Consider the following 14,847-nt stretch of genomic DNA (forward strand, 5'->3'; position numbering starts at 1 on the left):
GTCACCTCCCCACTGTCCTCCTCTCTCTTGTGCCTCTCTGGTTTACTCTACTGTATATAGGTCAGGCAGAGAGCATGTGCTGTTTAGGACTAAAGAGAGAGGGAGGGAGAGAGGGAGAGAGAGAGAGAGAGAAAGAGAGCGGGCGAGAAAGAAAGAGAGAAAGAGAGAGGGAGGGGCTCAACAACATGCCATCTCCCCAGAGAGGACCAGAGCCTGCCAGCAGTCCCCCCCTCTCACGGAGGGCTTCACTCATTCTGTCTCTCCCTCTTCCCCTCTCTCTGTTTTCTCTCTCTCCCCCTCTCTGTTTTCTCTCTCCCCCTCTCCCCTCTGTTCTCCTGTTTTCCCATGCAACCCAGCGGCTGCAGGACAGTGCCACAGAACGCTCCTCCATCTGTGCCCATCACTCTGAGGCCAGATGAGAGAGAGAGGGAGAGAGGGAGAGAGAGAGAGAGACAGAGAGAGAGGGAGAGAGGGAGAGACAGAGAGACAGAGAGCGAGGGAGAGAGGGAGAGAGACAGAGAGAGAGAGAGAGCCATGGCCGTGATGCAGAACCCAGACCGCGGGCCCGGGGCAGACACTGGACATGCCTGGTGGTGGTCAGACCCCGGCTCTAAAATTACCAGCAGTCGGTTCCCTCCTCCCGAATCGAGCTGTGCAGTGTCCGCCGTCAGTGCCCATGACAGTGATTTATACCCGCTTAAGAGAACATTTACAGCCATTTATTTAAGTGAAAAACAACACATGGGCCCCTCCGAGTTCCCCCTCGCTCTCCGGTCCCCGCTGTTCCTACACAAGGGAGCGGAACATAAAGCAGCGTCCCCCCTCTTCACGTCCACTGGCCCGTCACGGCTGCCCCCTCCCTCTCATTCATCACCTGGCAGACTAACGAGCCCGCTTGTTGGGCCGGACGGGTCCTCCATGGACCGGGCCAAACCGGACTGTTTTGGGGGGACGGGCGCTCGCAGTCGTGAGGACGCACGAGGAGTCCGAAGCGGCGGAGGCAGGCAGGGGGTGGTGGCCCTAACGCAGGGGCTCTGTGCTGGGGAGCCTTATGAATCACAGCCAAACAAAGTTAGCGCTGGACTCAGCGTATAACTCTATTTCTGGCCCGCTTGAGTTACAGCCCCCCCCCCTGCCCCCCCACACACACTCCACCGCCATGGACGGTTTCTCAGAATGCAGTAGCCTCCTGCCAGCCGGGCTGGAGAGAGGGAGAGAGAGAGAGGAAGAGAGAGAGAGAGAGAGAGAGAGAGAGAGAGAGAGAGAGAGAGAGAGAGAGAGAGAGAGAAAGAGAGAGAGAGAGAGAGAGAGAGAGAGAGAGAGAGAGAGAGAGAGAGAGAAAGAGAGAGGTTGGAGGTAACGGAGCGGTGCAGGCGCCACAGGGGCTTTAACCATCTCCAGTCACTTCATCTGCTCGGCCAAGGACACTCAGAGGAACACAAACACCCCCGCCAGCCGTCCAGCGCACCTCCCCGCCCCCCCCCCTCTCTCCCTCCCCCTCCGGCTCTTCCCACAGCCAGCGGCGCTGTAAACAGGTTATCACAAAGTTAGCCTTACGGTGTGCCGCGAGCGCAGGCGTCAGTCCAGCGGCCAACCCACTCCTGATCCACTTCCAGAGACGCGCACGGACGCCGACAAAAATGCATCCTCTCCCTGTTCACGTGCGCTCACAATCTCCTGCGCCCTCTACCTCCTCCCCTTTCCCTCTCTTTCTCTCCCTCCCTCCTGCCCCCTTCTCCCCCTCATTCTCTCTCTCTCTCTCTCTCTGGTGTTTGGCAGGGCAACAGCTGCGGAGGGAGAAAATGAAATACCTTCTTTTCATTCTGGTCTTCCATAGGTATGTGTGCTGAGCCCGGGATCCCTTCTCCCAGTAAGAAGCCCAGCCTTGTCATCAGTTCCTGAGTGGCAGGGGAGGAGGAGCTTGGCTCTTTCTCAGCTCGCAGCTCTGGAGGAGAGAGAGAAAGAGAGAGAGAGAGAGAGAGAGAGAGAGAGAGGGAGGGAGGGAGAGAGAGAGAGAGAGAGAGAGAAGGGGGGAGAAAAAAGGGAGTCGCGTTAGATTCCCAGCGCTGGTCAGGGCTTCACTCCATTCTGCTCCGCTCCACGCTCATGCACTGACAGACTCTCACTGAGCACAGCACACAGAGACAGAGAGGACAGAGGGGGAGAGAGGGAGAGAGAGGGGGAGAGGGGGAGAGGGAGAGAGAGAGAGAAATGGAGCAGGCTGGCCTTAATGTGGATGCCTTCACTATGCTGTGGCAGACCGTTTGACCAGCGCTTATTTACAGCTTCTGCACCCCTCCTCTACCACAAACATTCAGCACCCCTCTTTCCCTCTCTCCCTCTCTCTCTCTCTCCCTCTCTCCCTCTCTCCCTCCCTCCCATTAGAGGGGAATACAAATGAGCTGGAAACTGGCCACTGGTTGTTGCAGGAGACCGTGCTACTCTTCCGGCCCTCTGTGACACCAGGCCCCCCCCCCCCCCACCCCCCAACGCCCCCTCACCAGCACCACGGTGACCAGCGCTCAGACAGGGGGGGCAGAATAACATGCTCCGTCAACACAGACCACACAAACAGCAGAATTATTAAGAAAGAGAGTAAACACACACAAAGACCCACTGGGCTCTCAAATGCTTGTCCTTCAACCATTTCCGCTAGACTAAACACACACTCAGGAGTACACACACACACACACACACACACACACACACACACACACACACACACACACACACACACACACGTACACAATCAGACAGATTATTACATCAGATATGAACTCCTGTTCTTCACGTGTCTCCATTCTGCGCAATTACAGAATGGCAGCATGTGTGTAAGAATGAGCCAGGAGAAGTAATGAAAGCACGAGAGCAAGAGAAAGCAGAGAGAGAGAGAGAAAGAAAGAGAAAGCTAGATAGAGAGAGAGAGAGTGAGAGAGAGAGAGAACCAAGTCCCCGAGGGCACAGCCTTGCCTGAGGTACAGTAAGTTATTATGCTGCATTCTGTCAGCAGCTCTCCACTCCCCCTGCCACCTCTCCCCATCCCTTCCACAGTTATTAATAATACTAGCAGTCCATCTGATTAAATACAAACCCGTCCAGCAGCATAATGTACTGCCAAGCCATAATGAAGTCAAAACTAAGCCACCGCACAGTGTATTTATAACTGTGGCAGCGGTGGATGGAGGTGGGGGCAAGGCGGAGAAAGTCATGGTGTTAAATGCAGATGTTTGAGAGACTTGCTGACGGAGGCGATTGGGACTGTTTTCGATCAAACCGTTTCCCTCCCAAACGACGGCACTCGCAACGGGGAGCCAACACGCGCAACGCGTCGTGCACCCTCCAACAATAACAGAACTGCACTCTTGTTGCGCTCATTCGCTTTTTCTCTCTCTCTCTCTGCTCGCTCGCTCACTCGCTTGCTGCCTCCAGCGGGCGTCGGGTCAGAGCCGGGCACGGTAGAAGGAGAGCATGCGCGTTTGCGCCACGGCCGCGTTGACCTGGTCAGCAGCCGGGGATGTTCTGCCAGCTCCGCTCAGACCGACTCGGGCTACCACTGACTCCAGCTCAGCTCAGCTCAGCCCAGAGTTCTTTTTTTTGTTTTTGAAAGTCAAGAACATGTAGGCTAGGGCTCAGATGAATGGTGGGAGCCTGAGCAGGCCGGGGGGAGAGGAAGGAGGAGGGGAAATGATGGGATATCTCATTACTCTACTCCCTACAAGACTTGGGCAGCAGGCTGCTTTTGCTTGTTCTCCCCCCCCTTCATTTTCCATCTCCCTCATGCTCTCTTCCAACTCTCCGCAACTCCCTCAAAAGTGAGTTCAGTTTTATCTCACTCGCTCTGTTCAATTGGGATGATGCTTTCCCATGTCAAAACACAGGCGCACACATACACACACACACACACACACACACACACACACACACACACACACACACACACACACAAACAGAAGCACAAAATTGTTCGCATTAGAAGCCAAATCCCCACATTTCTGACTAAATGCTACTAGTGGCCTTTGCCAGACCAGCACAAGCATCCGAAAAGGTCACTTGTTCTCATCCCCTTTCTAGTAAACTCATTATGAGTGCATATGGGAAGGACACAGCCCCAGAGGCTGCTGGGAAACATCTGCTACCGTGGCGATGTCAAGGCAACGGGCTGTTAACAGGTGCCCCCTTCTGCAAACCTGGCAACTACTGATTGTTTAGACTGCAGACCGGCGTTCCATGTAAGTAATGAACTAATGAAGCCTCCACTTTAACATGTGCCTTCATATTCCATATTAATAAGCCCATTTTACAGTCTGGTTGGAACAAATTACCTGCGATTCGTTCTGCTTCGCACACTCACAGTTTTGTCAATTTGTTCATTCACTTGACTATAATGCAACAGCCAGACTGGCCTGCATGTTTTTAAGCTAAGAATAGTGGACAAACCTCATGTGTTGTGTTGCATGCAATATCTGCCTAAATGTTCAAAGGAAGCCTCATTCAGGGTAGCAACAAGAGAGATAAATAACGTCGCTTGAAGACTGCCGGAACTGAAGCAATTAAAAGCCCTCCCGAGCCTTTCTACATCAGACGGCGCCGCGCCGTCAAGAAGACCGAAGACAGGCCGCTTCAGCCGGGTATCAAAGCCGCGGACATCCGTCTCACCGAGCGCCGCGTTTTCTTAATGAGGGCTTTTAATCTCGCGGCGAGGGGCAAAACCGGCGTCTGCTTCCGACGCGACCGTCGAGTAATTGGGCTGAGCGTTGTAGGAGGGGAACGGGAGAGGGAGGGGGAGGGGGAGGGGTTGCGGGATGGCTCGGTCTTTCCACGTACTGGGGCGTGATTTTCCAGGCATGCGCCTCTCTCTCCCGGAGCCCCGGCAATCGGAGGAGATAGGGGGGCCCGAGGAGCGACGGAGCCATCCATCAGTGGAGCCTTTTATTACGGAGGCCCGACAGGCTGCTCTATCACCGCTTCCCTTCAAACGCTCCCGCCTTCCCCGTCTCCTGAGCAGCCATCAGCACCCGGCCCAGTCCTGATGGAGTGGGGGCCTGCTCAGCGGCAGCTGGGCCGTGGTTCGGGGGGCAAGGGGTGGGGGAGAGGACTTAAGAGCGAACTACAGACGGAGAGACCGACAGACACGTTTAGACATGCTGGATCACTGTTATAGACACACCCAAAAGGAGACCCCCGCCCCCGGTCCTTTTCGCCCCCATCCCGCAAACAAATCTTTAATTTCACTTACGACTCTCACGCTTTTTTTTCTGTGGGATTGGAATGTCCTTCCATGGTCAGACAGCAGCTGTTCAGTCTCAGAGAGGAGCGGTCAAGTTGAGCATTCAGTTTTTATCATGCGTGTTGACCCCCTCCTCCTCATTCCCCCACCAGCACGCTTCTTTGTGGCCAATTAGATTATGGTCTCGGCCTCCTCCTCTGCTTAATTGACTTCCATGTGACTTTGGCTGAGCTGGGCTTGCGTCTGGTCATGATGCATGTTTGTGTGTCTAAGGGGCTCTGACAGGCACTTGGGGGGAGATTGGGGGGTGGGGGGAGTTAGGATCAGGACGGCTACAGATAGAATCTACTTCACCCATTCGTGACCCTTGATTTCTTTTTTCTTTTTCTTTTTTAGGAAGGTATCTAAGGGAGGTGCACTTCTGGGTCAGGGTCTATGAAGTGAGTCTGAACAGAGAGCCATCTCAGGATGCCGGTGGCTTTCACACAGCAGGGATGAGGGAGAACCGAGGGCGGAACACACTCACTCTGAGCCACAGCCTTAGAGCGCAGCCCTATGTCTGCGGTGCTCTAAACAGCACTAAAAGTAGTTGTGTACTGTGTGTGTAAGTAAGACACACAAGACAATTGTGTGTTGCAATGTTGCATGCTTGTGTATGAGTGAGTGTGTGTGTGATATACAGAGAGAGTGTATGTTTGGGGGAAAGGCATTTGAACACTAATGCAGGTAGTGGTCTTGCCCTGAGGGGTGTGACATGGTAGTGATGTCATTGGAACAGCCTCAGGCCGAGTGTGTGTGTGTGTGTGTGTGTGTGTGTGTGTGTGTGTGTGTGTGCCAGTGGTTAAGAGTTCTCTCCACATGCTCACCAGATGAGGCCTTTGTGCACACTCCACTCCACTCCACCCTTGTGCATCAAAAGCAATCAGATTTGCTTTTAACATCCTCTCGCACAGCACAGCATCCCTTGTTGTTTGTGTGGCAACCTTAGTTGAAAATAAACACCAATCTCTCTCCACGCGTCGGGGTGGGACAGCAACTCATGACTCCCAGGATAAATAGTTATGAGATGGCAGAGCTGTGATCTCAGCACACTCTTGTAGAATCAATTGAATACTCGGTCCTGATCAAAGAGATGCTCCCAACCATCTCAGTTGCATGCTGCTTCCAACAGCGCAAGTACAGCTCTCTCTCTCTTTCTCTTTTTCTCGCTCTCTTTCTCTTTCTCTCTCTCTCTCTCTCTCTCTCTGAGTCTGTGGTCTTCTTTGGTTCGGCCTGGCTGCCTCAATGGGAGCTGGGCAGAGATGGCCACGCGTCTGTGTGTCTGTCCGCACTCAGACATTAGTCTCCACAGAGCATACACCACAGACCACACACACACACACACACACACAGACACACACACACACACACACACACACACACACACACACACACACACACACAAAGAGAAGGAGAGAAAGAGAGAAAAGGAGAATGGGAAAGATAGAGAGAGAGGAGGGTAGGCTGAGCACCTTCACCTCATAAAATATAATACTTGCACAAATGAAAAGCCAGTGAGGGAACATAGCATCATTATGGCCCATTCAAGGGCTCATTGCAAGGGCTGAAACTGATGAACAGCTTGCCTGTAAACCTCCTTCAGGGATCTGCTGATCCACTCGTACTTCTCAAACTTGGCCGCGCAGTGTGCAGATGCCAGGAGGCGGGCTGAGCCGCGTCGTGTCGAATGGAGCCACTCGTCACAGTAATGAAGCTCTCGCCAGCCAATCCTGACAGCTGCGGCATTTACAAACAGCCAGGACGCATGTTACCAAAATTAATATGTGCAGTACACGAGCCACGCTGCAACCCTTACATCACTCTCTGTGACAACAAAATCAGACCCTCATCAACGGCACGGGGCGAAACGTTCGCACACTAATTAAAGTCGAGAATGGAGCGGCACGCGGCTAAATTAAATTGGAGGGTGGTTGTGGGGGGGCGGGGGGCTAACGATGGCAGGTGACTCGTTTACTCGGCGACATGCTCCCCAGTCACCTCCATGACTGCCACCAACCCCTGCGAGTCACAGAAAAGAAAATATGTCAGCAGACCTTTAAAAGAACTGAGGTGCATTTGTCAGGTTGCGAAAGCCATCACAGAGATTGCCTGCCTGCAAATTGACTCGGAATAAGGAAGTGGCTCTGCCAGGCACGCAGTCTAGGGCTTGTTGATGATGCGATCTCCGCCAGAGATACTCCCAGTGTGGAGCACTTGGAAAAATACAAAATGCAAAAAAAGGTCTGGCTGCAATTGTAAGCCATGCCCTTACGACAAAATCATTAGACATCTGCAAAACCTAACATTACCAGTCATGCCACGGGCGAAGCCAGTGTCCAAGGATCACAAAAAGACTGCATTCCATGTGGCCTTCTATTTATTGCGAGCAGAAGCAACCCCAGTAAAATGGTATACTCACTGTCGAACTGAGATTTGTTACTGGGAAGTTACAGGTTTGGGGTACAGTTCCTTCAGTACAGTTCAGGAGGTTCATTTTGCGGTTCTCTCGTCCATCATTTTAGAGGCAGGTTTGTCTAAATGGCACATGGATGTCTAAATATTGCTCTCGAATGACTAACAAGGACAATAAACCCATCTCCATTCTGGCTCCGGGTTAAATTGTCCTGAACGCACTTGCATGGCCCTAAATTTACTTTAGAAGGCTACCATCTTTTTAAAGCAGGTCACCTTGATGAAACGGTGCGTACAAAATGAAGCCCTGGCTTGATTTGTTCCAACAAACAAAACCTATGATTCTTTTCAGTACAGAAAATGCTGTGTTTACAGAACTATGGTCAACGTTATGTGTGTGTGTGTGTGTGTGTGTGTGTGTGCTTCTGTCTGCCAACAAGAGAGGGAAGCTACAGTGTGCCCTGTTTTAAGCACCGGTCTGAGGCTGACTCCTGCAACCCGTGTGTAGAGAGGGGGGGGTGGCTGGTGTGGAACGGGAGCATAGATTTCTGGCCAAATCCTCTCTCTGTGTCTTGAGTACGCCAGCTCCATTTGGTCTTTATCCCACACTAATGCTGCCCGGCCCCAGCTGCGAATGTCACCGCTGATGAGAAACCTGAGGCTCACTCCTGCCACCCCTCCACCCCCACCCTTTCCCGATTCTTCTCGGGAATCGGGGAAAAGCCTTGAGATTCAACATTTTAATGGCCACGTCAGAGGAATAGGAGCTATAGCAAGGAAGATTGATAGCCAGGACAAAACCAATCAAGGCATGCCATCTAGGAGTTTATTTCCAAAGAAATGTGTTTTGATATCCCTTACTCAGTAATTAAATCAGTAATCAGTAATTGTGCAAAGCCACTTGGAGTTTTGGTGCTGAGTGGCATGACCAAGTTGACACCACAGGCTGTGCTGTCGGTGTGGACGACGCCTAACGAGATGGAATGCAATTAGCACCTCTAAGGAAATGACATCATCTACATTACGATCTTCACCAGGGGTAACAATAGGAGTCGCCGTGAGCAACACACAAACAGGACGGAAACAATGAGGAACATGCCCTCAAAGAAAAATCATTACAGATGTGCGAAAAAGAGAATCACCAGACCACCGACACAGAGAGACATAATCAAAAGGTTACTATGGCTATGGCTTCACATTTTAGCTGAAAGGTCCACCAACTATTACCCTTCTTGTACCTGTCAGTCAGCGCTGGTCAAAAGGAATCTTTTCAGATTGCCAAGTGCGTCACGCCGAGTGGCTTCAGAACAACCGTACACTGACAGCCCACCGCATACAAACACTGATTACTGTTTACTCTGACAGGGCTGAGTGATGTGTTGATCTGAAAATGCTGTGATGCAGGAGCCTAATGCTGCCAGCATCCACATCACACCAAAGAAATAAGCTTGAGGCCCAAGAACTACAACAACGTGGGGCATCATCTCAACATGTTATATAACATAGGAAACTCATTTCCTTGAGAACATGATCATATCTGCCTCGTAGTACCAATTTGTTGTCATCATAATTACTTAAGACGGGAATATCAGAGCAAACATGCTATTTCAGGAATGACAACAGGAAACGTGCAATCTGAGCCATCGGATCTGGTGCCCAATTAAGAGGTCTCGCCTCGGCCAGCATGGGGAAAAGGGCCGTTCTCATTCCGCCCGAAACAGGCCAACACTAAACACTCTCACGTCAAAATATTCCTCAAATATTTCCCAAATTGATGTTGGGTGCCGTCTGATGGATTATTGACTTGGTGACGAAATGGGGACGGTCTAGTATTTGTGTGATGTCTCCACGCCATCAGCTGAAGTGGAGTTGAGTGGAGCCACATTACGTGCCCAATGACATGGCGCATGGTCGACCCAGGGGACCCTTGCTGTGACATGCCCAGCTCAAGTGAGGACTACACTACAGCAGGCCTTGGGTGATGGGAGAGGCATGGGGATGCAGCCAGGGCTGCAGCGACTTTGCACGCTCCATTCCAGAGGGAAGAGAGAGAAAAAAAGAGCTACTTTTCTCCATTTCTCTCCCTCTCTTGCCCGGAGTCATGGAAAAAATGAGGACCATCAAGTTCAAGACAAGGCTGCCACAATTACTCAGTTACGCAAATAATTGAAGGCTAAGGAGGCAAAACAAAAACATCATTATCCTCTACCTCTCCGCAGTTTACAAGCAGTAAAAAGCATGAGATCCTCAGAATTCAAGCTGGAGGTGTGTGTGTGTGTGTGTGTGTTTGTGTGTGTGTGTGTGTTAGTGTGTGTGTGTGTGGGGCGAGGGAAGTGAGGGGGGGCAACCTCACGTTGCTGCTTCACTACTCCACCCGCGGAGAGAACGATCCGGCCGGCACTCATTAGCGGCCCAGGGTTACGTTACCAAACAGCCGAGCGGCTTTAATGAACACTTGATGAATGCACGCATCCGACCCCCCTTCTCCACCGGCGCCCGCACCACCGCTCAGTGCAGTCCCCAGCTGCAGGGTTCAGAGGTGGGCTGGGATGGGCTGGGATGGGATGGGATGACAGCCCTGGGAGCGGGGAGAAAGGCAGCCAGGAGGCCCGCTCCTCTGATTGCACATTCCAGCGCTGTGGAGGCAGGAGAGGGGCCCAGGCCTGGAGCTGAGGCCACACGCTGCCCGACCTCCATCTGTCTGGGTCTACTGCGGTCGGTTTACCTGCTCGCCTACCTGCAGGCCAGATGAGGGAGAATGAGGAGGGGGGTGCAGCACGAGATACGGCCCAAGCACAGCCAGGTACAGGGTAGAGGTTTTGATACAATGAGATGGTATCAGACTGTTCTCTAACAGAGAGGAAATGTGGTGATGGCCTGCCACCATAGTCACTACTCACAGGGCTCCAATACATAAAATGAGTTGTGGGACGGAACCCACCCAATCACCGACTAAGCACATTAGGGCTGTTGTTTAAATAACATGCTCTAGAAAGCTGAAGATGCAGTCGAGGACCTCTTCATCTCTATGGATAGAGCCTGAAGTCTGAACGCATCCTTCCACCAGAGTCACAGCCGCAGGCTTGAGGCTTGAGACTTGAGCTCAACCCTCTGGGCTTCTAGCGACTACCAAGGTGCCAACGCGGCAACGCTGCCCTGGCACCTCAGATGTGTTTGCCAGGCCGTCTGGCCTCTCAGACGGGGGCTCAAGCGGATATCCCGGGGGGGCCATGCCACAACGCGTTTCTCCTCCCTCCTCTTCCTGGCCTGTGTAATCATAACTCCGCTCGATTAGCTAAAACTGGTAGCTGGTAGCTGGTAGCTAGTAGAGGAATGCCACTGATTTGTCCACTGAAGTGTGATGGAGAAAGATGCAGCAAATATGCAGCGCGAGGCGTTCCACGAGGACATAGAATGTTAGGAGGGCTAGAATGTGGTGAACGAGAGCGTCTGCACATTCATCAGCAGGAGGGAGGGACAGTAGAGGCGCTGACAGGATCCCTGGGGGAAACAGGTCAGAGAGATGGATGCGGTCATCACCGGGATTCAATAGCCCGAGGTGGCTGACCACGGCCGGCCACCACAGACCGACTCACAGAAGAGACCACACTCTTGGTGGTTTCACCCCACAGATGTACACATTTTACACTGAACCATCGCAGGCTCTGCTTAGTAGCTTTGGAAGATCAACAACAACAACAACAACAAAAACAACCAAAACAGTGAAGTGGGAATCTGCCACTAAGCTGATACACAAGATCATCAGATGGCTCGAAGCAGAACCTCAAACGGGGCTGCACGAGCGCTGCAGACTGCTGATGAAAATTTTGGAGAATGCCAAAAAATCCAGATGAAGAGATCGCTTCTACAGCTACTAATGGCCGCTCATACGAACAAGGTGCCATTAAGAGACACTTTGGGTCCTGGATGGGCTGAGGCCCCATTCACCAGCGCTGGAGCATTTCCTGGGGGCCTAGATCATCAAAAGAGAAGCGCTTTTTATGGCCCTTTAGCTTTTAATTGCTGTGTTACGGGCTCCCTCGTTAATAGCTGTGCTGTGAAATATGTGTGAAATGGGCATTGCTAGTTAACAGTTAAAGGGTTCAGAAGGGGTGGGGGTCAGGGTTGCTGGAGCAGGGGAATGCCATAAAAGCAGACAGAATGCATGTAAACTTTGAATAACACTTGCACAGGCCGTACGGCAGAGTTGGTAAACCTGCACTGCAGGCAGGTTTCCTAATTAAGGAGAAGTGGATCTAACTCTCCCATTAAAGCATATTAATGGCCAATTTCCTCTGGGCTGCAGCCGGGGTAATTGGCTCCATCTTCTCTCGAGTGCCCTCTGTGTGGGGACAGCTGATGCGCCGATGGTTTCACAAGTTTGCACCCACTTGTTGGCGCTGATCCACGCATCTCACTCATGTCCGCTTTCACTCATGTACTCTCTCTCATTCCTTTTCTCCCTCTCTCTCTCTCTCTCTCTCTCTCTCTCTCTTGCTCTTGTCCTGCCCTCATTGTTTCATCTTGATCCCCCTTTCTTTCTCATTCTCCTCATCGCCCTCCCCCTCTCTCTATCTCCTTCTTTCTTCCAGAACTTTCCATTCTCTGCTGGTCCCCTCTCTTCCCGGGGCCCCAGCTGTGCAGCCATGAAATCCTGATTTTGATCGGCTGCTTCTGTCTGATGAGGAGTTAGAGCGGAGGAAATGGGAACCTGCTGAAGGGTGGAGGCACATTAACCCTTGGAGCCGCCGTATCACAGCACACACACACACACACACACACACACACACACCACACTGAGTAAACACACAAACACACACACAGGCATTGGTCTCTTACTTACAAATACACAACACAGGCTATTAACATAGAGAGAGATGTTCATCCATGGCCTGACACACTAACAACCCCCCGCGCTCAGCTTCATGGTGCACACAAACCATTCCCTGGGTGTCAAAACAACTGATGAAAACTGATGAAAAATGCTCCTCCGCCGGCAATCACCACACCAATCACATAGACAGACACACAGATATGCCCATCCATACATAGACATCTCGTTGAGCAGTGAGAGCTCCCCTCAAAAAGGAAACTGCTCACCATGCAAAGCATACATTTCAAATAAAAGACTGAGAATATATTCATCTCACTTCACAGATGTCATGGTCCACAAGCCATGCCAATCCATCTCTCTCTCTCTCTCTCTCCCTCTCTCTCTCACTAACAGAGACATACACATACACACACACACATACTGATGCATAGACAGACAGACAGACACACACACACTCGCGCGCACACACACACACAAACACACACAGACAAACATTCACACAGACACACACTGATGCATAACACACACATACACACAAACACAGAGATACGCACTGATGCACACACACAGACACACGGGCATGGACACAGACACAGATACAGAGACAAACACACACACACACACACGCACGCACACACACACTGGAAATGACACTGTTTAAGAGGACTTTGGAGGGCGCCAGAGCCTGACTGAGGCTCTCTGCTCGGAGAGGCTTTGATATGATAAGGCTGGCAATCACCGCACACAGCCTGATGAGAGACTCTAGCACAGAGCCAGTGCTTGAGCCCTGCCTCTGACTGACAGGGACAGAGAGATTGTGGCTCTTTGTGTGTGTGTGTGTGTGTGTGTGTGAATGTCTAGTCTGTGGAGACCAGACCACAGCTGATGTGAGAAACGGGGCCTCTGTCGTCCGTCTGTCACACACAACATGCGTGGCTGAGAAACATGCGGCCATGTGACACAGAGGAAACCGTATCCTCCTTCAAACAGAGACAGGAACTTCAGGAGAACCATGCATTCCACAAGGGCATATGTGGACACACACACACACACACACACACACACACACACACACACGCTATGAATCACCCAGCATTTTAGAAAGCACTGCTGGAGTAGGGGGGTGCTGGTGAGGATTCAAAACCTCCCCTGTGGCAAAACCAGCACAGGCCAAGCCAGTAAATCTGCCCAGTGGACAAATGACTGCATAAATATGTAATCACTCTAGCCTCAACCAAAGCACAGCATTCTCTTCACTTGGCCTCGGAGCCAGCGCGCGGCCAGACGCAATGGAAACAGCTCAGTCACCACTTTTTAAGCGTGGCAGACATCTCACTCGGTGACTGACGAGACTCCGTAAACAATCACACGGCTCCCATCCCAGCCGACAAACTTCCAACAGGATTCCTACTTGAGCGTGCCGACCCTCTCCGCTGGCATTCCGGAGCCACTCCGACCCCCTGTCATTGTGCCCCCCCCCCCCCCTCTCCCAGAGGGGAGCATCGGGTCTGTTTCACCCCTGGAGCGCTACGCATACTACAAAGGGGGGGGGGGGCAGGCGGCGAGCTATTTGGGGGGCGCTGGGTAATGGCTCCTGGCCGTCCGTGATGACAGGAACCATTCCAGTGTGTTTTGATCGGACATCTGTTCACGGTTCACTACTGTACGAGAGGCATTCGCTGGGGCCCGGCAGAAGCTGCAAATAATTATACTGTTATTGCATGCCTACCTGGGATGGGGGGAGAGGAGAGGAGTACATTAAAGTTGATTGAGTCATGCCTACAGGCGGTCCAGGAACGAGAACAAGGGTAAACAACTCACAGACAAACTCCCTCACACATACATACACATACACACAACACACACACACACACACACTTACACAAACCCTTCACATAAACAAATTTAACTCGAAATACTTCTTCAAACACACACAAACACACACACACACACACACACACACACACACACACACACACACACACACACACAAACACACATTAACACGCGTGCTCACACACACACACCTCTACAGGTTCTTCCTGTCTGACTCACTCAAGTCAGAGCACCTGGGTCTGGGCCCGACAGCCAAAAGCACGCCTTCATTATGGCAGGTAGTTCTGAGTGACTAATTACACATCATTTCATGCCATTAGCGTGGTATGTCTGCTAATTCCACTTGGCAGAGGAGATTTGTTCACGGGGAGAAATCAACGTCTTCCTTAAGACCAGGCACAGGAGCCAGAGCGTGAGAAAACACAGAGGGGCTACTGGGTGGTACTGGTACCGTAAACACACACTAGAAATCCTGGCTTCCAACACCCCACTATCCGAG

The 14,847-nt window shown here is 51.8% G+C and overlaps 1 protein-coding gene across 2 annotated transcripts in view; it reads right to left on the reverse strand.

The window, feature by feature from the left end:
• The window catches only part of tanc1b (tetratricopeptide repeat, ankyrin repeat and coiled-coil containing 1b), a 118,646-nt gene that overhangs the window by 59,043 nt on the left and 44,756 nt on the right, over positions 1 to 14,847 (reverse strand). For both annotated transcript variants that reach the window (XM_062534024.1, XM_062534023.1), the window contains exon 5: positions 1,812 to 1,945. In XM_062534024.1, coding sequence (XP_062390008.1) covers positions 1,812 to 1,945 — 134 coding nt within the window. The remainder of the gene's footprint in view (positions 1 to 1,811; positions 1,946 to 14,847) is intronic.

This window comes from Sardina pilchardus, chromosome 4 (assembly GCF_963854185.1).
Source record: "Sardina pilchardus chromosome 4, fSarPil1.1, whole genome shotgun sequence".
NCBI lineage: Eukaryota > Metazoa > Chordata > Actinopteri > Clupeiformes > Clupeidae > Sardina > Sardina pilchardus.